Source organism: Pithys albifrons, chromosome 1, assembly GCF_047495875.1.
Source record: "Pithys albifrons albifrons isolate INPA30051 chromosome 1, PitAlb_v1, whole genome shotgun sequence".
NCBI classification, from domain to species: Eukaryota; Metazoa; Chordata; class Aves; order Passeriformes; family Thamnophilidae; genus Pithys; species Pithys albifrons.
Genome location: NC_092458.1, coordinates 425,918 through 453,495, shown reverse-complemented (window position 1 = coordinate 453,495; position 27,578 = coordinate 425,918). Strand labels below are relative to the sequence as shown.

General features: G+C 43.1%; 1 protein-coding gene across 1 annotated transcript; it reads left to right on the top strand.

Moving 5' to 3' along the window:
* Positions 1–1,614: 1,614 nt before the first annotated feature.
* On the top strand, positions 1,615–21,858 carry XK (X-linked Kx blood group antigen, Kell and VPS13A binding protein). Its single transcript, XM_071569344.1, has 3 exons — positions 1,615–1,892; positions 11,318–11,580; positions 17,902–21,858. The coding sequence occupies exons 1-3, from the start codon at positions 1,648–1,650 to the stop codon at positions 18,726–18,728; spliced, it is 1,335 nt and encodes a 444-aa protein (XP_071425445.1). The 5' UTR covers positions 1,615–1,647; the 3' UTR covers positions 18,729–21,858.
* The last annotated feature ends 5,720 nt before the right edge of the window (positions 21,859–27,578 follow it).

The following is a 27,578-nucleotide window of genomic DNA, read 5'->3' as shown; positions in this document are numbered from 1 at the left end:
GAGCATCTTTAACTCAGGATCTTGTCTTCCTGTCATGCTCCTTGTAGGTCCAAGATCTCTTGTTAACCTCCATGTGCAAGTCTGCAATTACCTAGGAACAGGCAAGGAGAAACCAGATCTATCAGGGCAGGCGTCTCAGTCAGCTGAGTGTGAACCAAGTACCTGCACCAAGGGAAAGGAAGAAGTAGCAGTGATTGGAGATCCCTCCTGTGCAGGCTAAAGGCACCATCTGCCAACAGAACTTGGTACCTCAGGAGTTTTGCTTCTTGCCAGGTGCTCAGATTGAGGATCTGAGAGATGGAGAGACCAAAGGCTTGTCTTTTCCTCAGGCTGTTGCCTTGATGCTGCTCTTCCATGCAGGCATCAGTGATACTGCCAAGGTGACCTTACACATCTCCAGGAGGATTCCAGAGCTCTGGTGGGCAAGGGAGGAAGGATCCTGCTGGTGAAGGGGAAAGGCCCAGGGACAGTGGGCAAGTGCTATGGGCCAACAGCTGATGTCACAGCAGGGCTTAGGCTTCTGTGACCTTGGGAATCTTTGCAGAAACAGGGCAGGCAGGCAAGGGGAGATCATCTGGCAAAGTGCTGAAAAAAGGGCAGCTCTGCCACTGCGTCACTGCCCTGGTGAGGGTCTCTGAGCTGGGTGTGCCAGGGCAGGCCCCACAGCACTCACAGCTCCTTTTCTGCCTTTTGTTTCTTTGGGCTTTTTGTTTGTTTTTTTGGGTTGGGGGTTTTGTGTTTATTTATTTCATTTTTTATTTTATGTGTCATTTTTTTATCAGCTGTCTCTCAGCCTTTATTGTTGCACAGGCTCATTTTCTTCCAGGTACAGGGCCTCGCCTTTGCCTTCTCCTTTCAGGCAACACACTTTATCACAAACACCTGAAATGGGGGTGTAGCCAGGTGAGGGTCGGCCTTTTCTCCCAGGCAACCAGAGACAGAGGACGTGGCCTTAAGCTGGGCCAGGAGAGGCTTAGGCTGGATATCAGGAAGACTTTCTTCACAGCAATGATGTCCAGACCCCGGCATGGGGCTGCCCGGGGAGGTGTCACGACACTGGAGGTGTCTGAGGACAGACTGTTTGTCCCTCAGTGCCGTGGTCTGGCTGACTCGGTGCTGTTCGATCACGGGGTGGACCCCAGCGGTCCTTTCCAACCTGACTGACCCTGTGAATCTGTGCGTTCTCCCGTCCCGGCTGACGAGACAGCGCCCTGAGAAGCACCCGCTGCCCCCTCCCCGCCGGGCCCGGCCCACTCCCCTCGGGTCAGTTCTGCATCTTGGGGCCGAAGGAGCCGCGGAGAGGGGCTGCTCTCCACGCACAGGCGGGGACCTCCCTCCGCCTGCAGTCCCTCCGGACAAGAGCCCCGGGGAACCCCGCTCCGCCTGCAGCCCCTCCGGGCCGGAGCCTCAGGGACCCTCCCTCCTCCTGCAGCCCCTCCGGGCCGGAGCCTCAGGGACCCTCCCTCCTTTTGCAGCCCCTCCTGCCCGGAGCCGGAGCCGGAGCCGGAGCCCGGGCCGAGCCCCAGGGCCGTGTTCGGAGGCCGCGGGCGCGGGGGCTCCCCCTGGCGGGCCCCGCACGGCACCGCGCGGCTCTCACCGCACCTCAGCGGCGGCGGGGCGAGCCGGGCTGGGGCGGCGGCGGCGGCGATGAAATTCCCGGGCTCCGTCCTCATCTCCCTCTCCCTCTTCTTGTCCGAGACAACAGCCGCGCTGTGCCTGAGCGCGGCGTACCACGCTGCGGGAGACCCCATGTGGCACCGGCTGACGCTGTTCTTCGCCCTCCTGCCCTGCATGCTGGTGCAGCTCAGCCTGGTCTTCATCCACCGCGACGTGACCCGCGACCGCCCGCTGGTGCTTCTGCTGCACCTGCTGCAGCTCGGGCCGCTCGTCAGGTCGGTGAGTCCGTCCCGCCCCTCGGCGGGGTCAGGGCCGAGCCCGAGGAACCCCCCGGCCCTTGTGCCGAGCGGGCGCGGCCCCGGCCCCGTCCTGCCGGTGCTGCCTCTGAACGGCGTCCTTTGGAGATGCCCTGAGGCACAGCCCTGCGGGCCGACCCTCGGGGAGAAGGGGCTCAGCCCTGCCGGGCCCGCGGGGAGCCGGGAGAGCCCCCTGCGTGCGCCGCCCCGGCGCTCCTTTCCCATCCCCGGCGCTGGTTTCCCATCCCCGGCGCTGGTTTCCCATCCCCGGCGCTGGTTTCCCATCCCCGGCGCTGGTTTCCCATCCCCGGCGCTGGTTTCCCATCCCCGGCGCTGGTTTCCCATCCCCGGCGCTGGTTTCCCATCCCCGGCGCTGGTTTCCCATCCCCGGCGCTGGTTTCCCATCCCCGGCGCTGGTTTCCCATCCCCGGCGCTCCTTTCCCATCCCCGGCGCTCCTTTCCCATCCCCGGCGCTCCTTTCCCATCCCCGGCGCTCCTTTCCCATCCCCGGCGCTCCTTTCCCATCCCCGGCGCTCCTTTCCCATCCCCGGCGCTCCTTTCCCATCCCCGGCGCTCCTTTCCCATCCCCGGCGCTCCTTTCCCATCCCCGGCGCTCCTTTCCCATCCCCGGCGCTCCTTTCCCATCCCCGGCGCTCCTTTCCCATCCCCGGCGCTCCTTTCCCATCCCCGGCGCTCCTTTCCCATCCCCGGCGCTCCTTTCCCATCCCCGGCGCTCCTTACAGATGGTTCTGCCTGCTCGCTGCCGGCTCAGCCACAGCGCTTTGCTCCCGGGTGACTTCCAGGAGGCACAGGGAGGATTCCCTCGGCTGGGAGTTTAGGATAACGATAGTGCCCACCCCATCCGTGCTCAGTGGAAGTACCAGTGATGCCCCATGAGTCTCTTTCCAACCATGAGCTTCTTGGCTCAGATTGCGTTGGAGATTTTATTCAGCTTCAGTTAACTTCTTACTGATGAGGCACACGAAAAAAAATCCCACATAGATGGAAAGTTACAACAGTGGTGCAACTGCAAGACAAAATGTTTGCTGGGGGTTCATTTTAAAATTTACATTCAAATCTGTCGTTTAAAAAGAAAGGGAATTAAATGCAGTGTGCCTGTAGTAGAGGCTGGGAGAAGCATCAGCAACTTTTTGCAATTCCTGGACAGTGTGGGAAAGGAAAATTTGTTTGCACTAAAAAGAGTGAACAGTTTGGATGTTACAAAATATCTTACACTTCAAAAACATTGGCTTTTTCTACAGCCACGACTGGATTTTTGTTTGTTTTGTTAATATTTTAAAGACATTTAAATTATGGCTAAGCAGTTTTTGAAGAGCTCTGATTTTCTAAAAGCTGAGAACAAAATACTTGCACATTCTCTGGAAAATAAGAGGGGAACCAAACAGAAAGAAACTATCAAAGATTGTGTTTGTGACTTTTGTCGTTCTTTCTTGAGGTCAGACAAGGAAAGACTGTGGTCACATGAAGCTGGAAGATGTGAATAGACAAACAAAGGATGTAAACAACAAGGAATTGGAGGATTTTCTTTTTTATTATCTGAAAGAAACAGACTTCTGCTTTGACCTTAACCACCAGGCATGACTTGGCTTTCTCATTCCTTCCCAATATCAAGTTTATCTGTTTACAGCACAAGTCTCCTGTTGTCCAGAGCACACTTTCTGCTCTGTTGGCGAGCTCCCAGCTACAGTCACAGCTGTAGAACTAGTGAGCATATGGAAGCCCTCTCCTCTCTTCAGGTGTGTTGCCAACTCTGCACTTCTGTCTTTCTCAAAGATTTACAAACCTAGAGCTTCCAGAAGGTTGGAAGATGTTCTGGAGATCTTGCAGCAACCCTATGTCCCAGTCCCCATGGCATCCTTTAGGCATTACAAAAGTGATGTGTGTTGACTTCTCTCTAAACCCAGGAAAACTGGAATCATAATTACTAATAAAAAGGGGGTTGTACATTCAGGCTGACAAAGAAACTTATTTGCCACTAAAGGCTGAGAGGACTCTACAAAACAAAAACTTCATAGAGAACAACCTTGCTTCAGTTTTAGGGAAATGTGTCTATTTGTAGGATACAGCACAGAAACATAGGAAGACAAAATGATCGATCTGAGACAGACAGTAAAGGGCTTTTGGGTTTGGTTTGTTGGGGTTTTTTTTCCCCTTCTTGACACTAACCATTGCTGTATCTTTCAGAGATGGAAACTGATTGCTTCCCATCAGATGTAGCTCTGCACTGTATATCTTGCAGGGTTTTCAGCACATGAAATACCTTACCATTCCCTGCTTTGCACAGGAGGCTTTCTATCCTGTCTGGACTGGCATGCACACATGTGGTACCTAGAAGGCAAAATATTTTTTGGCTGTGTCTTCACTGCACTGTGGCTTTAACTTTCGTAAGCTGAAAAGGACCACTGCCCTTGAAGGCGTTTTGTTTATTCCTTGTAGACATCCTTCTCTGCTCCTGTGCACCAGAGAATCTTGCTGCTCTTAGTCACCTCCCCTTGCCTGGGGTGAAGGCTCACTCCATCCTTGCTGTTCAGTCTCTTGTATCTTACTGACACAGCCCAGGGATGTGTAGGGAGGGCTGGGTCAGAAGAAGTCCAGTAGGACACAGACAGAAGAGCCTCCCCAGGCTTTGTCTGCTTATGGCATCAGAGTGAAATGTTAAAGCAGCTTTAGGCTGTGTGCCTTCAACAGAGGGCTGGCTGCTTTGGCTGGCTTTAAAAAAGCTAACACCAACTTTTAACCATCTCTGTTTGGCTTGGTATGACACAAAATAAGTCAGGATTTCTCCTTTCAGACTCAAATACTGGAATATCAGTGCACTGCTTACCAACAGCCCATGTGTGTTGTGTAAGGTTTTCTTCATCATCTTGAAATCTAGATATTTTTCTCCTGTTACTTTTTCCTTAAAAAACACCAACTTTAAATTTTTGGGAATGGTTTGGAAATATCTTGGCAGGGAAGGAGGGTATTAAACTTTGCAAGTGCAATGATCCAGCCTATTTTGAATCATCTGTGTGATGGGGAGAAAGTACATTCTCTCATGGAAGCTTCTTTCATACCACCACCTTCCCCAAACACCCACACTCCACCTGTTCGGGAGGCACTCGCTGTCCTGCTGCCGCCACTGGAACGACTAAAATTAGGTAGCATCCCTCTTTCTGGAGAGGACTTCTGCTGCACTGTTAATGCACCCTTTTTTAAATGTCTTCTTCCACTTCCTAGGAGTTTTTCCATAAATTTGAGGCAATTTGTAGAGCAAAATTCCTGCCTCCCTCAGTGGCCTGGCTGTGATCCTCAGGATGCAGGTATGCCAGAGACTCTGCAGAGACTTGGCTGGAACAAAATGACTGCAGGTTTTTGGGCATCATGGGGATTCCTGCAGCAATTCAGGTCAGTGCCACTCCTTTTTGAGTGCACTAATTTGTCTGGATGCTTAGGAGATATATTTGGATACTTTAAAAAAAAAATAAAGTAAATTATAACAGAAAATAATTACTTAAAAGAATAGCCAGTGTTAATGAGAGGTTTAATATATTTTTCTTTCGTTTAGGGAAGGTCATGATGAGCTTTTTGGTTCATTGTTGGCTGCTCCTGAACCAAGGCCTGTCTCTTTGTTCCCTGTTTATTTGGATGGCACCTGTAGCACCAAGGTCATCTTGAGATTTTAGGTGCTGCTACAGTTCCAATAAATAATATTTGGGTATATTTTTACTAGTGTACTGCACCAGACTAAAGGATTTGTTCAAAGTGCAAATAACTCTTCATAGAACCACAAAATTGTTTAGATTGGAAAAGATTTCTAAGATCATCAAATGCAAGTGATAACCCACTGTGTTGACAAATAAACCATGTCCCTGAGTGCCACATCCACATGCCTTTTGAGCATTTCCAGTTGTCATTCCCCCACTTCCTTGGGCAGCTTATTCCAATGCTTGACCACCTTTTCAGTGAAAAAATTTTTACTATTATCCAACCTGACCCTCCCCTGGCACAACTTGAAGCCATTTCCTCTCATCCCTTTGCTTGTTACCTGGAAGAAGAGACCAACCCCCACCTGGCTACAAATTCTTTTGGGTGGCCATAGAGAGGAAGGTCCCGCCAAGCCTCCTTTTCTCCTTACCCTTCAGGAAGGGCACCAGAGAACCCCCTGTTAACCTGCTTACCCTTTTCTATTCTGCAAACAACAAATAGATGAGGAGCTGAAGTGCAGATTTCCAACAAACTGACTTGGAAAATCACACTCCAGAGGTTTGGTGTACCATAAATCAGTGACTCCCTACCATCTGATTTACCAAAGTGGCATATTCGGAAGTGACTGGTGTGAACTTGGCAGTGCTTCCTTCTGGAACCAACTTATGGAGAGGAAAGCTTAAGAGGTTGCAGGTGTCTGAAACTGCTGCCCCTGGTGCTCTGTTAAGTGGAATGTGTGCCCACGGGCTGTTCCTTATGAGGAGATGTAATCAGGGGTGGGCTGTGCCTTCAGAAGGATGAACTTTTCTTGCAAAAAAAATCACAAATATAACAGATCACTATGGAGAACACTAATGACTGTTTTCCTCAGATTATAATGGGACAAGGATGTAAACAATAGGATTTTTTTTCATGGGATCAAGCTTTGTTTCTCAAGACATAAGGAGAAACAATTACATGTCTCTGTGTACTCTGTAAACAGCAGCGCAGCAGATGGAGGAGGAAGTTGCATCGAACTGCCACAGGAGCTGCTGTTACAGCCAAAGTTTGGTTCTGTAAGGGGCAGGAAGTTAAAAAAAAAACCAAAAAAAAAAAAACTCATGGAAAAAAAAGCCCAAAACAAAACACCTATGGGTTAAAATTTTTAGAATCATTCATGTTTAGAGTACCTATTTCTACAATCTGAAATCTAGTAAGCTCTACTGGGGCAGATATTGCTTTAGTCTCATTGTGCAGAAGCACTGTGGGCTGAGCAGCCTCTCTTTCTTACTGACCTGCTTTATAGTTCAAAATAGAACAGGTCTAAAAACTTTCCTTCCTTGTAGGACTACCATTGGCAGATCTTACCATAGGAGATCCTGCTAGCTCTAAACTTTACAACTGTTGATGCATCTCCCCCTTTTCCATATGGGAAGAATATGCCTAGATTGTTTTCAGGTTATTTTTTCCCTTTATTCCTGAGGAGAGGTGTTAGGTGTCCATGATGTGATGAACAGAAAATCAGTGCAGGTGGAATCTAGAACGGTGAGTGAGGAATAGATCTTTGCCTGATGCAGGTAAGTGAGTCTGCAGGACTGATAAGTCTTTTGCACATGTTTCTAAAGAGAAATAATTACTAAAAATTGCGTCATTAGAGAAATCTGCTTGTGTGCAGTGAGCTTGTGTGGATAAGTCTCAAATACTTGTTTATTCTTGGAGCACTTGGCTGTGGAATGTTCCCTGTTTTTGCCTCCTCCCTTTTCACACCACCATTATTTTGTCTGTATTTAAATCCCACACTCCCATGATTAAAAGAGGGAAGGAGGTGCTCACTCTGGGCAAGTTTATCAGGATGGGATTATTCCTCCTACTTACTGTGTAGAAGGCAAATGTTTGCTGCTGAATCTCTCTTTGTGGGCACCATCAGGACCCTTAAAAACTGGCACTTTTTGCTGCCAAGATGTGGCAGCAGGGGAGAAAGCAGCACCATCCTTTTCTTACCTCTTAACTTTCACTGTAGAAAGTAGATCTGACTTCTTTTCTTCAGAGCAATTTTGGTTCCTTCAGAGCCCACATTGCAGTTGTCATTGCTTTACATGCAGTGAGAACAACCAGCTGCTCTCCTGCTCTTGGTGTCATGTGAGGGGCTGTTGAAGGGGCCCTACATGTCACTGCATTGCAGGAGATGGATTGTGCAGAAGTTGGAATCTCTCACTCCTGTTCCTCTGGAGCACAGCAGCAATGAGCAACTAGGGCTTCTGTGGAATTCATCAGGCTGCAGCAGTTTGTAACTGTGGAGGAGAGTTGTCAGGAAGCAGCTGCCTTCTGGCACTGTCTCTTAGTTGTGTTTCACACTAAAAAAGAACAAGCCAATTCATTTAAAGACAAGCTGCCCAACACTTCATCATGTACTTCATAGGCCAAGCCATAATCTGGCACAGGTACATGATCTGATTTGATTTTTCATCACAGTTCTGGATGCTTCTCATCTGAATATTCCTTCAAGTGCCTGTGTCCTTAATTCTCTATTCCTTAAACTTTTAGATTGGTGCTCTTTATTTCTACTATGTCAGCTGCCAGTCTGCTCCTGTTTGAAGCAGTTGTTTGGACAGTGGCACCACTTAAGAGTCCTGATTGTGTTTGTTATTTGTCCCAGAAGGCCTGACCTCCAGAAACACTCTTGCATGGGATGGGTGGGGCCTGGGAGAAAACAGGCATAATTATTCATGTAATCTGAGTGCCTGCACGTGCCATTTTTATTAATCCCTTGTACTGGTAAAATTCCCCTTTGGCTCTAAGGTTTGTTCATCAGATCATTTCACACTGTGTTTGCTTTTCTCTACAGACAAAAAAATTCCCATTGCAAGCAAAATACTTTTACGTAATACCCAGCTAATAAATACAAATCAAATGCTTGCCCCAAACCCTGGCATTTTGTTGATTATAATGTTTGCTATAGTCAGTTGTCTTATAAACCTTATCATTTCTTTTATGGGATTACTGCATATTTTTTAGATGGGTCCCTAAACTGTAACTGCTTGTAATCACACACAGCAAGAGTTCAGGGGCTGATGCTGAGATCCCATTTTCCATAATTGCTTCAGACTTGCCCTCAGCTCAGGGTGAATACATGGCTGTGAATACTAAGTGGGACGAAAATGTTCTGGGATCTTTCTTTTGGAATAAAATCAATTTGTTGGTTTCAGAATCTATGTTGGCTTCATAAGCCACAGTGCTTTATTAATTTTTCACACTTTATTTTGGGCTGTGTGGTTTCTTTCACATGGAGCAAGACTGGCAGGGAGTGCAAAGATTAATGAGGGGAAAACAGAAAGTCATCTCTATGAATGGAGCCTCCAGAGCACCAGGGACTTCAAGAGCTTTAGTGATAATAATAGCTGAAGCTTAGTGAATGAAGGATAGTACTACACAATCCTAAAACTGCTCTTCATCTAGAGCAGTTGAAACTTGCTAATGGTCCAGTTAGGAGAAAAAAGGAAGTACAGTTTATTAAAATAAAAATCAGTATGCTTATGGTTGAATTTTTTAAAGTGCTGCTTTACAGTTTTCCCCTAAAAGTCTCCAATGTGGCAATTGCTTTAAAAAGTCAAGTTAATAAAGAAATGGGAGTTCAGCAAAGACTCAGACAAGCATAGCTCTGTGCTGTTTAGTTGTGAGATACTTTCAAAGAGAAGACAAGTCTTCTTTGTACTTTACAAAAACTCACTGGCAATCGTACCTGTTGGACAGAGATGCTGCATTCCAGCAAGTATTAGTGACAGAGGCAACCAGGTGGAGGAGGTGAACCCCAGCAGGCACTAGGAAGGAAACTATAGAACTACCTGAAGGGAAGTTCTGGCCAGGTGGGGGCTGGTCTCTTCTCCCAGGCACTCAGCAATAGGACAAGGGGGCACGATGGGCTCAAGCTCTGCCAGGGGAAATTTAAGTTGGATATAAAAAAAAATTCTTTTCAGAGAGAGTAATCAGGCATTGGAATGGGCTGCCCAGAGAGGGGATGGATTCACCATCCCTGGAGGTTTTTAAACTGAGATTGGATGTGGCACTGAGTGCCATGATCTGGTAAAGGGACTGGAGTTGGACCAAGGGCTGGACTTGATGATCTCGGAGGTCTTTTCCAACCCAATCGATCCTATGATTCTATGAAAGAGGACACCTCAGTCCCCATCAGAGGATGATGCCTATGCAAGAAGATGCCATGCATGCCAGGCTGTGGGAGGGTGTGTGACCAGAGCTGGTGCCACAGGTCACCCTTGCACTGGGGGTTTCTCTCCCCAGAGCTTCCCATGGCTGGAAGTTCCCCCTCACCAGTGCTGCTGCTCACACTGCAGCTGGGCTTGGGCTCATGGCAGAGGGTATTTTTCGGCACATGGACTCCTCCACAGCATGCTCTGTGTTTTTAGGACCCTAAGCAATGTGGCAGAAGAAAGTTTTTATTTCCTCTCCCTTCCCCCTCAGCTTATGATTTCACCTGTACCTCTGTTTTAACTTGCTTGTTCTTTCCAGACAAGTCCAGCTATTCCCCTGTGTGTTTTGGGTGCTGCTTGCTGCCCAAGCCTGCCCTTAACACCTTCATACCCAAGTAGTTCTCATAGAATAGTTTTTCTAAAGTTTTTCAGTTAAAAAAGGGTCATTGAAAGGAAGCTTCAAAAACTGTCCTTTCCTTGCATAGATCTGTCTGAGGCTGTTATCTTCTTTAAGTCTCAAAGAGCAAGATTGTTCGTGTGTCTCCAGCATTTACCGTAGATAACCTTTTGTATTCCCTCCCAAATATATGGATTATTCTCTGTGCATAGGTAGAGGCAGCAAATAGTACAACAATATGCTATTTATGAGTAAAAATATATGTGCTGGCACCAGTTTGTTTCTTGGAAGTTGGTCTGCAGTAAGTCAGACCTATATAAACAAGAGGGTTTGGCTCCCACTGTGTTTAAAAGTATGTAAAACTACAGCAACACCTTGCATCCTCTTATTTAAAAGCTTTCTGTGAGATTATGTTTAATGTTTCTTTAATGGTGCAATAAATGTAAGCAAACATATTGGACTAAAGCTCTTTATTTTTGTGTCTTTTTAAAAAAATGCTGATTTCCAGAGTTGTGAGGGTCAAAACTGCTCGTTCTCACTATTCTGGTATGTCACTGGTGTTTTGAACCAGTGCTGGGTAAAGCAAGAATTAGAGGCCAACAGTTTGAGGTGTGTGCACCTGCTTGCACCCTGAGCTGCTCTCTTCAGGTGTCTTGTCTAAGGCAAATGTATGAAAAGTGGGTTTAGTGCCATGTCCCATTAGTGTGTCACAGATGTATGGATAACAAGAAGAGAAAGACATCAGAATCTGAAGAAACACTTTCAAGTTGGGTCCTGGACTGGCTGTCTGGGAACATTGTGGTGGACAAGTAATTTAAAGACGTCAATGGGACAGCAGAGAGTAAAGGCAACTCACAGGAAACAACTAAACCTCCTCCCATGTCTGAGCAGCCCAAAGGGCACTGCCAGGTTCTTGCCCTCAGGTTGCATGTAGTTCATGTTTTAAACAGTGAAATCTGTCATATTCCAAATTTTCCAGGAGGAGAAAACGTACAGGCTCTATGAACGAATGACTTAGGACTTCGTATATGAGTGCTTAAATACCAAGGAGTGGGAAGACCTATGTTTTTCTTTCATTTTTTTCCCTGTTACTCTATTTACTCATTTGCTTGTAGGTGTGTGGAAGCCTTTTATATTTACTTCCATGCTGGCAGAATTGAAGACCCCTATGTCAGCATCACGAAGAAGTGGCAGGTGCCCAAGGACGGGTACTCAGAGGAAATTGAGAAGGAGGTGGGACAGGCTGAGCGCAAGCTGTGCACACACAGGTCCGCGTTCGGCAGGGCCTCCGTGATCCAGGCGTTCCTCGGCTCCGCGCCCCAGCTCACGCTCCAGCTCTACATCTGTATCATGCGGCAGGAGATCACGGCTGCCAGAAGTAGGTAGAGCTGTTGTTATCACCTTTTGGGTATGTTGGTGGGAGGGAGAGAAGGTCAGCAGTCAGGTGAAGCTGCCCTGGAGAAGAACCAAACATGTGGCAACACGTCTTCCTCACAGCTTTTGGTGGTGGTGTTGCTTGCAAGTTGATACCATGTTTTAGACCCTGACACTTTCTGTAGCATACTTGGGTTGCTATAAAAACAATTTGATAAAGTGGCCATTATGGCATTATAGACAAGCACCTGGAGGGACTGAACTGTCTTTGTATAGAGGGGAAAAAGATTGCCTCTATTCCATTTTGGGTTTTGAGCAAACCTTTCTGGAAAATTCCTTGAGGTACACTGCAGAGCATGTCTTGCCATGCTGTATTGAGGAAGGTGTACTTTCAGGAATGCAGTTTTAAATGTGGACTGAGGACTTGAACTGTCCTTACTTGTGCAAGACTGATTTTGGAATCAAAAGGTAGGATTTAATAAGCTGGTAGGCAACTGTGGCCATCCCATCTCTGGAGCCAAGCTGTTAAACCTTCACCAAGCAGTGCTGCACCATGTGAACTTACCAGGACCATCTCTCTTACTGTGGGACTCTGCATCTTGCACCATGATGAGCTCTTGATTTGCTGGCTCACTGCTAATGAAGAACCTGCTCCAGCTGATCATGGAGCTTTTCAGTGTAAGGAAGGACTTTGGCACCTGTGTGAATTTGGTGCTGTATTTCCACTGAAATACAGAATAGCTCTTGTTGTATCTCTAAGGCCCTGAGTGTCCAGGGATCTTTACCAGCCTCACAGCTAAGGAGGCTGGGACTAGAGTGGCAGGTTAATAATTGAAATAAAGAAAAATACTACTGTATAAATGGTAGTAAGGGGGTGGAGGAGAGAGGGGGGAGGGAGTGAGAGGAGTAAAACCCAAGAAAGATAAGTGATGCACAATACAATTGCTCACCACCCATTGATCAATGCTTAGCCATGCCCCAGCAGCAATCAGACCCTCCTAACCAACTCCTCCCAGTTCATATACTGGGACACTCCATGGTATGGAGTATCCCTTTGGCTAGTTTAGATCAGCTGTTCTGGCTGTGCTTCCTCATGGCTTCGTGTGCACTTCCTCACTGGTAGAGCATGGGAAACTGAAAAGTCCTTGAGTTAAAGCAAGCACTGCTCAGCAACAAGTAAAACATTAGTGTGTTATCATTATTCTCATACTGAATCAAAACTCAGCACTGTTCTGGCTACTAAGAAGAAAATGAAAGAAAATTAACTCTACTCCAGCTGAAACCAGGACATCATATCAGTAGTTTCTTGAAAGACATTGCTCCTGACAGTTTCTGAGTTTTTCACAGCAAAGGTAGGTTCTTCCAATAACCATGGCATTTGTGACATGGGATAAGGACAAAGCACTTGAATCCATTGCTGAACAGTGCAATTAGCAAAGTTTCCAGTCACTTTGCTGGACATGGCAGTTATTTAAGAAAAGTCACCTTTTCACTGTGTTTCTTTTATTACTGGTTTTGACCTTACTGGTCATGACTGCCAAGGAGAAGTGCTGAGTTCCACATGATCAGAGAATTGCATATTTAATAATGATTTGTAACACTCCATTACTTCTGACTTTTTCAGTCACTGCTGAGATAAATTGTGAATGACAGACTGATAAGCAACCTTTTGTGGGTGAAATGAAGTTAACAAACAGAAATAAGCTGGCTCACCAGTTTGGTGAGCCCACTAGCTAATGCAGCAGTCTCCCAGGAGCCTTCTTTGTACCAGGTGTAATTCTAAAATACAGAAATGCAAAGAAAAACAAAACTGTTAGGAACACTGGCAATGTCTTTTAGAGACCATTCATCAGAAAAAACAGGAATCCTAACCATGTTCCTGTTTTGTGTATCTTACCTACTGAAATATTGAAACTTTCTGCAATGGCTTTATCCAGATTATTTCTGCAGTGTGCCTTTTGTCCACCAGTATTATTCAGCCTCCAGAGTAAAGGGGAATGATGTATAGCAGTTTTATCTTGTTATTTTTATGTGTACACAGGATTCCCACATATAAGTACATGACTTCAACCTTGGGATTTTGCAGCATCAAACTCATTTAACAGCCAGTCCAGCTCATATTCCACACTTCAGGTGTCTTCAGCTTTTCTGTTCTTTGACACTGGTTCTTCCATTTTCATCTGTAGTAATTATCACTGTCTTGTATTTTGATTTCCACATTTTTTGTCTTGTCTCCTCATCAGTCTCTTTTTCTGCATTCCTACACTATCCTGTCTGTTATTCCGTGTAAATTCTGCTTGTTCAGTGGTAATGAGGTCAGTATCACCTGTGAACCTAAAACTGTTTGCCATCATGCTCTTAGCATGGCTTGTCCCTTTCAGATCTGTTTGAAACTCCTCATTGCTTCCAGCACTGGATTGAACAGTTCTGAAAAGAGTGTGCATCCTTGCCCCACCCTTTGTCAGCCAGAGCTGTGCTGCATTTTTCCTGAGTATTTCATGGCATTCATTAATTCCTCTGGATGTTTTGCATTATGGAATTTGGATGTATTTGGGTTACCTCTGGATTACTGGGTTCTTATCAGTGTCTGGAATTCTCCAAAATTGTCATTTCACTGTCTGCCACGAATGGAAGATCACGAGAACTAGAGAGAGTTGCAAAAGCAACTTCAGGTTGTGATGTCTTCAGGTTAGGGATGAACAACATAAAGCTTTGTTGACTGCAAGAAATGTATGGAAATGTTGGTGTTATGCAGCATTGGAAACCCACATGTAAAAGCCTAATCTGAGTCCAAGTTCTAAACATTCAGTTCTTCCTTTGGTTGCAGCATAAATGGGAAGAAGTTTCCCCAATGGTTACTCTATAAAGTGCCTATGAAATGACCTTGTAGTTGGGACTCTCAGAAGAGATACTGAGGTCTCTCCTGTGCATGTAGGCTGCACTCTGTACTCAAATGCTTCAGCATCTGTCAGTCTTGTCTTTGCCTTAGAGCCAGATACAACCTTGCTTTGAAGAGGGTCTGACAAGGCTCAGGTTCACTTACCCACTGCTGGGCAGCTCTCTAGGCCACTTCACCTGGGTAGTACCACCTAGAGGAGTAAAAGGCCAGGAGGTCCCAGAAAGACCTGAGTTAATGTTAGTTACCAAACCAGCAAGTTGGAGACAGGGATGTGTAACTTGCCTCCTATCTCTGACTAAGAACCAGTTCTCAGTGTTCAATATTGAAGATCTACTTCCATTAAGAGCAGTGGTTTTGTGTTGTATGTTTTGTTTTTATGCTGTTAACAGCAGGCAAGTTACCTTTTCAAGCATTGCTTGTAAAGATAATCTCAAAAGGAGGATTTTCTGCCATTTAAAAAATAAATTATTCTCCTGAAAAAGTTAAATTTTTTAAATGAAAATTTATAGGAGTGACAGCAATCTTCAGGAACAGAAGTTTTTGGTTTAAGATTTCTTACAACTTACTGGTGTTTACAGTGTCACTTTCCTAATGTTCCTGAGTAGGTTTTTTAGGTGGTGTTACTGGATGTCTTAAGATGCTTCTGCAGTTGCTTCTCCTGTTCTCATGAAAGTCTGACCACAAAATACTTTTCTCTTTATTTGCCAACACCATACTTACAGTATTAATAGTTGTTTCTAAGTGTTGAAATTGTTTCTTGCAGGGGAAAATAAAATCTAAGTGTCTTGCCCTAAGGAACAGTACAAGTGCCCTTACTTTTCAAGAGTTCTGATTATCAGTTTAGAAAACTATAGTATGTATGATATAGTGCATGTATAGATATACAAGTATAGTAAATATAATACATTTCAGTAATAGGTATTTGTGATGGAGCTCATCTAGAGCAGAATTCACTATCTTAGCAATTTCTGAAGTGGGAAGGACCAGGTCTTGAAAGGACTTAGTAACAAAATAAAACAGTGCCTGCCCAATGACTCTGTGAGTGTTCACCTCTTATTTATAAGAAGAGTGCAGCCTTTTGGGAGGAGGAAGGAAGAAAAGAAATGCTACCTTTATAAAGACTGTTAGGGATTTTGGGACTGTTCCAGGGAAAGATACTTTGCCTTTTAAATTTTCATTTCTTTGCCTGCTCAGGATGAGTAAAAGCAACAATGTCACTTTCCCACATTTCCCATTGTGGTTGCTTCAAACCATCTTTCTCACAGAGTTAAAAGTGATGTTTGAACTGAAGGTTTGTTGACAGTTAATGAGCTTTTGGGAAAGAAGCAGTACTGGACTACTGTATTAAACTAGAGCCAGAATGGCCTAGTTTTTATCAATGGAGAAATGCCTCTTTTGAAGGCTTGAGTCTATAAGATAAATTTGAGATTAATACAGATTTGCTAAAGTGAAACTGGGGAATAAGATCAAAATTTCAGTTTATCATAGCAGAAAGCAAGCAGAGTTCCAGAACAGCAGCACTCAGTCCCTGATGGGTAGGTTTTAGGGTTTTGTTTCTTTAACTCTGAGCTTCATTAGCTGCTGGCAGTTGTGTTCACTTACAGCTCAAAATGACATGAAAGATTTTACAGAGAGATACAGCATATCAAGCAATATTCTTGACTGCACTCACTTGCTCTTCTGCTTTCAGCCACAAAGTTTTTCCAAGACATAACATTTAAAAATTCTCAGCTCAATACAGTGCTGTAAGAAAGATGTTTGAAAACACCTACTAAAAATTTCAACATAACCATTTTCAGAGAACATATGCACTATCAAACTGGTATGTACAAAATTACCATATCAAATAGTAAATGCTTTTCAGCTTACTGAGTGCTTTGGAAGATTAGATATAAAGACTTCATTAACTCTTTCCCAAATAATTCAGGGGTGTTTGTCAATTGAATGGGAGATCTTATCACTTAGCTGAAGTGATAGAGAAAATCCTCTTAAAAAGTTATTAGACACCTTAAAATACTCTTGGTTCTTTCAAAATCATGCTTAGAAATGAATGACTTTAATTAGAAAAAAACCCCAAACCCTATATAGCTATAGAAAAGCAGGGAATCCAGTTCATTTGCAGGATATTGACACACAGATTAATTGAAGGTTGTACAAAGCACTGGTTGCTAAGCATTGCAAAAGTAATTGACATAATTAAGAATTTCCAACTCTGAGTATTTAATCTGATGCAATATAATGCCCTGACCAGTTAGCTTGCTTAGTTTCACTGAAACTCTAAAAGAAACAGCTGAATCATTTTTACTGTGCTTAACTTTTTTGCATTTGAAGTGTTCCTTGCATGGACAAAATGCTAAGATTGAAACTAAATGTATAGGCTGGGGGTGCATAAAATTTGTCCTCTAAATCCCCCATTCAGCATGTTGATAAAAATTGTGAATGTGTTTGCATAATTGAGTATGCAAATGCTAAAAAATTGTGGGCAGTTGGCACTTCTGTTTATTCTGTGTGTCCAGTGTTCTTGTAGGTTTGTACATTTATACCCACTTAATGTGGCAAGACAAGAGACCCTCCTGCAGCACCAAAAGGCTTTTCCCCTATTGCATCTCAGGAAGCTGGCTAACACCTGGCCTCTGCCTTCACTTTCTGCAGAATTTAAGTTCTGGGAAATGTTCCCTTTGGGGATTTCTGGGTGGATGGGAGGTACTGAAAGTTGATCTGAATTTAAAGACATTTTTAAAGCAGTGTTTTTTTCAGTGTTTGATATAGAGAGATATGTAAAGAAAATGGATATATAGGAAAACACAGTGCAGACAGGTGAGCTGTCTACACAGGCAGAGACAGTGCCGATGGTTCTGAGTTTAAATTGTTTTGGCTTTCAATTTTGGGCTCTATCAGAGAGCTGTTTTGTGATCTTCAACAATTTTCTTGGACATAGAACTTCTCAAGCACAGTTATCTGCACATCCAAGTTACTCCAAAGTTTTAGCTTCTGTTTTGCAGTTTTTCATCTGTATGGAGAGGGAGTAGCACCCCTGTGCCTTGTGAAGCACTGTGTTTGAGAGCAAGTTGGATACTCCTTTGACTGAGCTGTATAATCACCAAGGACAGTATATGTACAAACAGCCCCTGGCAGGGGGGCAGGAGAGAGACACTTGTGACTGCTACGTGCCTTTTATTCTTTGCAGCTACTTGGAAAAGTCATAAACAGGGACCAAAGAAGGAGGCAGAGTTAAAGTGCTGGGTTTGGCTCGGGTAGAGTTAATTTTTTTTCACACAGGTATACACAAGGAATGGTTTTAGTGGCATTACACCCTGCTGGGAATCCACAGGAATGTGGTGAAAATGACTGCATCTGCTCTACTCTGATGCGATGTCTTTAACTTCTGCTAAGCTGAAGGACCTGATTTGTGTTTTCTCTTTGTAGGTATTTTCATGCTCCTTTCTCTCCTGTCCATTGTATATGGTGCCTTGCGCTGCAACATCCTGGCTATTAAGATAAAGTACGATGATTACGATGTCCACGTGAAACCAGCTGCCTACCTCTGCATATTCTTGTGGAGGAGCTTTGAGATTGCCACCCGGGTGACAGTGCTGGTCCTTTTCAGTTCAGTGCTTCGAATCTGGATTTTCCCCGTTGTGATGGCGAATTTCTTTGGTTATTACTTTTTCCCATGGATTCTCTTCTGGCAGAGCAAATCCCCATTTCCCGAGAACATAGAGAAGGAATTCAGCAGAGTTGGCACTACCATCGTCTTGTGCCTTCTCACCTTCCTGTATGCTGGCATTAACATGTTCTGCTGGTCGGCAGTGCAGGTGGAGATCAGTGATCCTGACTTAATTAGCAAATCCCAAAACTGGTACCAAATGACCACGTTCTACACACTGCGCTTCATTGAGAACGCTTTCCTCCTGCTGATGTGGTACCTTTATAAGACAGATATCTACCTGTACGTCTGCACCCCGTTGTTGTTCTTGAGGCTGCTGATAGGTTACTGCATGGCTATCTTCTTCATGTTGGTGTTCTACCAGTTCTGCCACCCATGCAAAAAGCTTTTCTCATCCAGCATTACCGAAGCTTTGCTGTCCTGTTTCAAGTTCCTCTTCCTTCTCCGCAAGTCTCCCAAATCTGCCATCCTGAGAGACAAGGCAGTGGTGAAATCTCCTGAAAATACTGATGAAGCACAGAGCAGTAGCAAGACAATAGATTCTCAAAAGGGGGATCTTCATCAAAGTGCTTCTTCCAATGCCTAGTACAACTGGAAGCAAGTAGGTGCCTTGGAAAGGTGGCAGGTCACCTGCTGGGAATGCTGCGTGTCTTAGACATTGTGTCTTGTGGTGGGGTTTCTTGCAGGTGTAGCACTGCATGGTGGCTGACAAGCCTGTCTTTGTGGAAAACAGTGTTTGGGTATTTTTATCTCTGTGTGTTTGTGTATGGAGAGCAATTGTTGTTTGTCGACTTCAATTCAGAAGTTTTTTGCACCTAAGTTTACTGTCACATGCTTATTTTTAAGCCATTTTCGGAGACATCCTTCAAAAACTGTCCTGCTGCTTATCTTACTCAGAAAGTCTGAGGATGGAAGGCAATGAATTTTACTTCAGACAGGATGTCCCATGGCATGCCATGGTAGCACAGAAACAGAGCTTAGTCCTGGACTATATGGGGACTGTAGCTGTGGTCTGCTTTGATCAAATTGCAGACTGTTTTACACTCTAATCAGTGTAATAAGATAATACTTCTCTCTGTGGTCTAAAAATTGGACTTCGACAGTGCACTGTGGTCTGGGTTGCCATGAAACAGCTAATTAGCCAACACTAACACTGAAATGTGACTTACTGAGGATGGACAGAAGGGATGTTGACTTTGCACTGTTTCACCCTTCATATTTGCTGCTTGTTAGTGAGGGAATTAAATTTAAGACATTAACTATGAGGTTCTGGAATACCTCATTTTTCTGACATTGTCATTTATCTAATACTTTGCAATGTTCTGGTGTCAGAGTGGTGTTCACTTTATTTAAATATCTAGAAGATGGGCAGGTAGTGTGTACTAGTCATGTAGGTGCTCTCAGGTGCACATCTCCAGGGATTGAGTCACCTGATCTTAAAAGGGACGGGTGACATGAATCGTTCTCTGGAGCCCATTTACTCAGTGTTAACCAGATGCCTTGACAATGAGTTTTGCCTATCCATCCTCCTTTCAGGTGGCTGTAATTAAGAGATGAACACTACCTTGGTTGTCAGGGGTTTGATAGTGCACCACGTACTGACTTTATGTGGGGAGAGAAGACACTGATTCCTTCTTTTTGAGGCTGTGATTTGTTGTGATTAGTTTAATATTAGTTCAAAACCCTCCAATTTCTTTACCTCAGAAATATCACAGGCCTCAAGTCTGAAGGAAAAACTGGAAGTCATTGTCTTTCTCAGCAATACATCACCACAAATAAAAGGGTTTCTGTATTTTACAAGTTGCTGACAGAGCTTTAGCAGGTGAACACCAAGGAATTTTGTGGAAATACACAAAACCATCTGTATTTTCAAAATGTAAGTGAAAGCTTTTTGCACTTTGTTTGCTTAGTACCTTGCATTCCTTTTGAGTGATACACAGTATGGTCCCTGTGGGAACAAATAATTGATGACCCAAAGCATCTCCCAGTGCCCTAAGCTTAGCTTCCATTCTGTCATCATGGAGGATGAAGCTCTTCAGTGGGGATGACATCAGCATCATTGAAGTAGAAGTGCCTCAAATTCAGGTCTGAAGTAATTTTTAATGCAATATGTCACCTGCAGTTCTGCAAAGAGCTGAACTCCTTTTTTCCTTCACTGCACTGTAAAATAATGTCTTCACATTTCAGTTTTATAATGGAGTTATGTTTTCATTTCACTTAATGTGTATCTGTGTATGTTATGTGTATGTAGATCTCATTAAAGTATTGGTGGGTGGTAATGGAAATTTTGGCCTGATCTTGCCATGGGAATGTACCTCTTATCTGGGAAAGATACAAAACACCTCAGAGTTCTAATTTCTCTCTCTGAGGAGCATGAAATAGGGAAGTGACTCCTTGAAGAGACTACATGATTTCTCTACTTTTTTATGTAGAAGTACAATGTAGTTTTTCTCTCTATTCTTCTAGATGCAAAAGAGTATTTCTTTTTTTGTTGTTTTTCAGTAGTGAGTTAAAGGAACAAGGGAGAATGTAACCCTTGTTTCCAAATCTTCAGAGTTCAGCACACAGGCCCAAATTTTCTGGTGTTCTTACCCAAAACTGAGTATCTGTCTTTATAGCTGGAGAGTCATCAATATCAGTAATCAGGGAATTACAGTTGTTACTTATCTACAGATGTACCCAGCTCTGAAATCTTAGTCTTTGAGGTAAAATCAAAAAAGTGGCTTCATATGTAGAAGTAATTAATATCTAAAGAGAGCTCTCAAATACCTAAAGCAGGCTTTGGACACTGTAGTGATGGTGCAGTTGTGATTCTGCCATTTAGAAACAGTGAAAGCTTCACAAACCTCAGCCAGTTAAATGTTTGTGCCAAAGTGAAGTCAAGTATAGGCAAGTTACACAGCCAGAAGCCCAGTATGAAAACAGAGTGAGTACTATTTAACCTCACATAACAAAGCTGAAGACTACTGTTTATGCATATTTTAGAGTATGTGCCATATGACTTCCTGTTTTTATACCAGCCTCCTGAAGTGCATGCATAAGGAAAGTGAATATTTAAATCACTGTTATGAGAGGGGGGAAAAATGAAAATATTTGTATGGGTTACATTACTGTCCTATGGTTTTGCCTTAGTTGTGCAGACTAACCAAACACAGTTTAAGCACTCCATCAGCATGAGGGCCACTGCCTGTGCAGTGCCTCGTGTCACCATGGCCTGCAGTGCAGCTTCCCCAGCAGTGTGGCTGCTCTGAGATCTTTTATCCACCCATGCTGCCATTGCTGGTGGAAAGGTGTGAGAAGGAGTCAGAGAGATGAAGACTGTGTTTTAAAGAGCAAGCTGATTTCTCTGAAGTGGGCTGTAATGCCAGGAGAGGCAGTTTTTCTCAAGTCTGGAGAGTGTTTTCACCAGTCCACCCAGTGGCCACATGGAAAGGATAATATGAGCTACAAAGTCTGTATGTGTATGAATGAGTGATCACATTTTGCAATGTTTACTGTGGTTTTTCTCTCCTCCATGAATATTACAGGGGCCTGTGTGTTCAATGGAAGGGTTTAGGGCTACTGCTAAAAACTATTCACTTGAGTGGTCCTGAGTCACATAAAGGATTGCTCAGTAAGGACTATTCACACGTATAAGAATATGCAAGATCTGATACATGGGTTTTCTTTTATACTTGTAAAACAACACAAATTAAAATGTTGAAACTATCCCTCAAGTTGTGTTGGTATCAGTTCTTATTGTGCTGGTTTCAGAAATCCAAAGTTAAAGTTACAGAACACATTGGCATCTGTCACCACACAGCAGCAGGAATGTTTTCGAGCAGATGGGACAGAAGAATAATCTGTGATTGATTTGGGAGTTCCTTATCTCCAACCTGTGATGCTTCCACTGCTGTTTAGTAGGAAATTTTGTAAGAGTGGGGCATTTTAAGAGACCAGTGTTACCTGGAACAAGATCAGTATGTATATTATTTATTGTCAGGATGAGAATATTTACTGGTTTACACTGGGAATCAGGAACAAATCATTACTTTCTAAAGAGTATTTTAACTTTTATTCTGCACATTTGTTTCACTCTCATCTGGACTTACCCTGTCCTTGTCTCTGACCTTGTGAATAGCCAGCAAAATTCCTGTTGAGGACTGTTGTGGAGGGACACGAATGCATAAAAACTTTGCAACACATTGAAATGTTTGTAGATTTATATCTATAAAATACATATTTATTTTGTAAATACAGGTGTAAATAGATACAAGTGGTAATGTGTATTCATCACTTAAATAAGGGGTAGTGAGAAAGGATCCTTGTGCATCCCTTCCAAATCAGAATAGTCTGTGATTCTGTGTGGTTCAGTGATTTTAGAAGTCCTAGTGGTGATGGACACAACTGCTGCACTCCCTATAGCATAAACAGTCATTAATCCTTTCTTACAGACATTAGTTTTAGTCTCAAGGGATGTTCTCTAAATTCATATCCAGCATATATATATATTTAAATCAAACAGAGATTAAAACCTCAATGAAAAATTTCAGATTTAGACACAATGTTGATAACTTCTGCTTCAAACATGGTTCCTGAACAAAAACTTTATGTGACCACACTGTTTCTCTGTCATTCCTGTTCTGCCCAGTACTTATCAACTGGGAACATCAACATCACTGGTCACATTAAAACCACAGTTTTCTGAGGTCAGATATCTGAGGAAATAAAAGAGGTTTGTAAAAGCTTTGTGATGACTCTCAACTTCCAGGAGGAAAAGGCAGGAATTGATAAAATGATCTTATTAATAGAAAATTTTTAGCATGACCTTCTTGCTGTCAACTTTGCAAGCCAAGCAGTGAGCACACTTCAGGAGTTATAAACCTGTGTATCACACGGTGATCCACACACCTGTTAACTCCTGCCCTCAGCATGAAAGGACCAGAAGGTGTGGGGAGGAAAAGGAGAACATCATTACGTCAGAGGAGGTGATGGGAGTCACTTCAGGTGCAAGGGCACAGTGTGGGCTCTGTGGCACATTATACTTTCTGCATTGGTCCATGGGTTACAGAACAGCTTATTTAAACTAAGTTTCTAACCATTCTAATAAAAGACAGAGGGTTTTGTTTGTCTCGAAAAATGCATGACAACTAAAATTAACACTTTTTAAAATATATTTGTGTTAGTAAACTGTAATCTAATTTTAAAAAGTAAAAATGTAAATCATGGGGTTTTCTTAACTGCCCAGTAATTCCTTTATTTTTTTCCCATAACAACTGATCATATCTAGCCTAAAACAATAAAACATTTTCTAATTACTTTCTACCTATTTAAAGAGCTTATGTATGAAGAAAATGGGATTTTGAACTCAGATACTTGCAAGTCAGACATCACAGCAGATATTTATAATCTTTTATTTTAAAATGGAGTTGCAGTGGTTGCCTCTAGTCACTCAGAAATCATCACAGAAATGTGAATATACAGCAATTTGGCACAGAGGGTAAGTTTGATTCACCAGAGACAGAAGACTTGAAAAGTAAGAAGTAGTAAGGATTATGTAATTTCTTACTGACCAAGAAAATCAATTATAATAAAACAGTTAGGTCTTGGGTTCACCCCCAAACTAAAGTGAAAATGAAAGGTAAGTGCTTCAAAATGAAAATATGGAGGCTTACTGAATCTCTCCCTTGAATGAACAACAACTTCATATCCTGGGAAAAAAAAGAGACACTTTTATCCTTTTTCTTTCTTTCTGGTTTCTTGCAGTCATAAGGAAAAATCTCTTGCCACTGAAATAAAGCTTTACAGAAAATATGAGTGTCTACATTCAGGTATGAAAATTTTGCCTTTCAGGTGTGAAATTCAGATGTGATTCCATCCATGTGTAAAGGCTTCTAATCACAGAGTAGCATTAATGTGTAAACACATCTAAGCAGAGGATGGATGCTGGTTTGTTAGATGTTGCTTACTGAAATCCTCCTGGAATAACATCACAGCTGTAACTTTTTGGCCCTGAAAGTGAGACATGATTGAATGAACTAGAGACAGCCTGCCTTAAACACATTTTGTGCCTTCATGTTCATAATTTAAGTTCCTATTTTGACAGAGCAAACAAATTTACAGGGAATAGATGTCACATATTTTAACTTCTGAAATGTCTTTTATCAGCTAGTTGTTTCATCTGATTAATGTGTCCTGTCAGTCCAGAGCTTTAATCAGCCACAGATACTTCCAGAAAATGATCAGAAACAGATACAGATGGAGAACAATGCTAGAAGTCATCAAGGGGAAGATTAATTCATATCTGGTTTCTAGAATGAGAGGTAAATATCAAAAACAATAGCACAGCACCTTACAGGCAAAGTGCCAGCATTGCATTTTGTTGTCTTTATGCATAGATTTGCTCTTGTAAATCTGTGTTGTATTGAGTTGAAAGACATAAAAAGGGCTGAACTCGTGGAATGCATCAATTCTTCACTGCCACGTTGAAAATTTCAGTACTAGGGGGCAGTACAGTAACTCAAAAGCATTCAGGTGTCATCTAAAAAGAATTAGGAAGTTTTTGGAAAGGAGTAGCACCAACTTTGCACTCCAAGTAAAGCAAGGGAGCCCTTGTGGAGTATTTAGGTTTTTCTTAAACTTTTTTCATTGTGTTTATTGTGAGCTTCCTCCCCCCTTTCTTATTTTTAAGCAACAAGAAGTAAAAAGAACAAGCAGAAGAAAAAGGAATATTTTATTAAAAAAATTTCACTACGAACCTCTGGAAGTGTTTGGAGCAACTCAGAAACAAGTTGCATTGAGGGCAAGCCAAATTTATACACTGATGCTCTTGAAGGTGCATGGTGCAAACACTATAAGGGAATCCAGGTAGAGCCAGGCAGTGTACCCCAGCCTCAGAAAGTGAGAAGGTCTCTCTGATCTAGGCATACCCTTATGTAAAAGAAAAAAAATCTTTCTTTGTTCTTTAACTGTTTCAATGCCAGCAGTCTTAATTATATGTATTTTGTGGCAGTACACACATTAGTTCTGCTTCTGCATCTCAGCACAGGTAGGCAATTTCCATGCTAATGATCAGAACAGAAATGTTAGCACTGATGTAATATGTGCAGTAGTTTGCTTATTTGATTCACCTTATGCATGTGAAGAAATACAAAATGGAATATATCAAGTTGGGGTTTTTTAACTACATGGTAGCTGGATGATTTCTCCTTGGATGCTGTTTTCTTCATCAGCTGTCAAGATGTGATGTCCTGAAAAAAATCTGCCTATTCTTTACCGAAAGATAAAATATAAGTGATTGGAGGAACCTGGGACGTGCTTGCACATGCTTAGCCTTATTCATAGTGTTTGGCTGTGTGGATCAGAAATGAACCAAGCTGCTTCAGAGTATGAGGAAAGGGAAAACATTGCAGGGGAGACACGTTATCAGGTGGGAACAGGTAACGAATGTAATACATGAAAAATTACTTCTGCCTTGCCATGAAATATGGGCCTCAGTAAGGATGTTGGTGTTCTGCCATGAAGATTGATGGGAAGACAAATCTGGGGAAGGCTAAAGAGTGCTGTGTCTTTAACTCATCAGACTACTCAAATGCCAGTGACACCTGAGTCTTCACCAAAATCTACCATTGGTACAAAATGTAATGGGAGCCCGCAAGGGCACCAAGCAGGAATCCATTAGCAAACACCTATCAATCTCTTGTCCTAGAGTGTCCTACAGCTATCAAGGGCTTACGTGGTTGAGCTGTTACCTTAATAAACCATACATCACTGCTTCTGCCAGGGAACAACAGCAAAGAAGCAGCTGTCTCTTAAAGCACGAAAAGAGCAAAAAATGGCAAGGGGAAAGGAAGGTTTACTAGTGGGAGATCTAAAATTTGAAAACATAAACTGTCTATGGTCTTAAGTGTATAATTCATTCAAAAAAGTTCTAATGTAATAGAAGACTAAATGCAATTTTAGCACATGTGGGAGCATATTTATGTAGAACAAAATATTGACAAAGGATTGGAGTGTGATCTGGCAGACTCTCCCTGCCAGGCAGCAAAAGTCTCAGTGAGGTGGGAATGTGTCCCTGAATGCAAAAGAAAATGTTATAGGTCACTGTAAATAGCAGTGAATAGCTCTGATTTTGATTGAGGTAGACATAGCTCCTGAGCTCTGTCAGAAAACTATGTGAGAAAAGGATCTCTAATTCCAGCTGAGAAGTGAGGTATTTCCAGCCCATTGCTGCTTCCAGGAAAGCCTGAACAGTGAAAATAGCAGAGTATGATTAAACCATCAAACCTTACATTAAAAGGTCACAAAAGCAAGAAAGATAATGAATAAATAATATTGTGGAAATTGTGATCCCTGATCTAATCCACTCATTTCATAGTGGTTTCTCTGGAAGTGCTGAAAAATATAGGTGGGAAGGATATGTATGTATGTATAAACTTCTGTAATCAGTCTTGCAACAGGAAGCTGCAGTAGCTATTAACCCAGTGGTAATTCGTCTTGGAAGAAAGTCATCTCAGTTCAAAGCCCAGATTGTGTGACATTTGCATCTCCATTAAGTTTCCCTAAGAGATAGATGGATGCCTCCGAGCTTTTCTGGAGTGTAACTTAGCCAGGCAGGGTTTTTGGAGGTACTCCCAGGCAAGTGTTCAAGTTATTAGGGCAAATCCAGAAGTAAAAAAAATAAAGTTTTATCACGACAAACGAGTGAATGCAAACATATAAATCTAGTGATTGTGTGACTGGAGCAGTGAAAGTCTATAATAAGAGTCATTTTAAATATGATTTAGCAGCACAAAGGCTTCCTGCTGAATCTTGGCACAGGGGTGACCCCCGTTTTAGTAATATAGCTGAAGGATAATTTTTAAGCAAAAGCCTGTTTCTCAGTGTCAGAGTTTATTGCATGATGTTATCTTGCTTAGGCATGTCCATTAAACGTGACATCATTCCTCAGTGTTTTCTCTATTGATAATTCTAAAACCTAACAGTACTTGATAAAACCAGGGCCAAGCCAGACACTGTACAGGACCTGAGAGAATGGCCTGAAGTTGTGTCAGGGGAGGGTTAGGTTGGATATTAGGAAAAGGTTCTTCACCCAGAGCATGGTTAGCCCAGGGACAGGCTCCCCAGGGCAATGATCACAGCACCAAGCCTGACAGAGCTCCAAAAGTGTTTGGATTACACTCTCAGGCACATGGAGTGACTCTGGGGATGGTCCTGTGCAGGGCTAAGGGTGGGACTCGATGATCTTTGTGGGTCCCTTTCAGCTCAGCATATTCTGTGATTCTGTGTCTGTTGGGTGCCTGGTTGTGGACAGGCATCTGCTAACTGAGCAGGGTCACCCTGTTACTCCCCCACTGAGGACTGGGAGAGAGAAAAAACAGCAAAAAAAGCTATCACAGCACTCCTTTGCATTTTATAAGACAAAGTGCAGCAATGCAGAGACCTGTAATGTGACCCG

Coding starts and splice junctions, on each gene's coding strand:
- XK (XM_071569344.1), top strand. CDS start 1,648: ATGAAATTCCCGGGCTCCGTCCTCATCTCCCTCTCCCTCTTCTTGTCC. Junction 1,893..11,317: donor CAGCTCGGGCCGCTCGTCAG/GTCGGTGAGTCC, acceptor ATTTGCTTGTAG/GTGTGTGGAAGCCTTTTATA. Junction 11,581..17,901: donor GGAGATCACGGCTGCCAGAA/GTAGGTAGAGCT, acceptor TTCTCTTTGTAG/GTATTTTCATGCTCCTTTCT.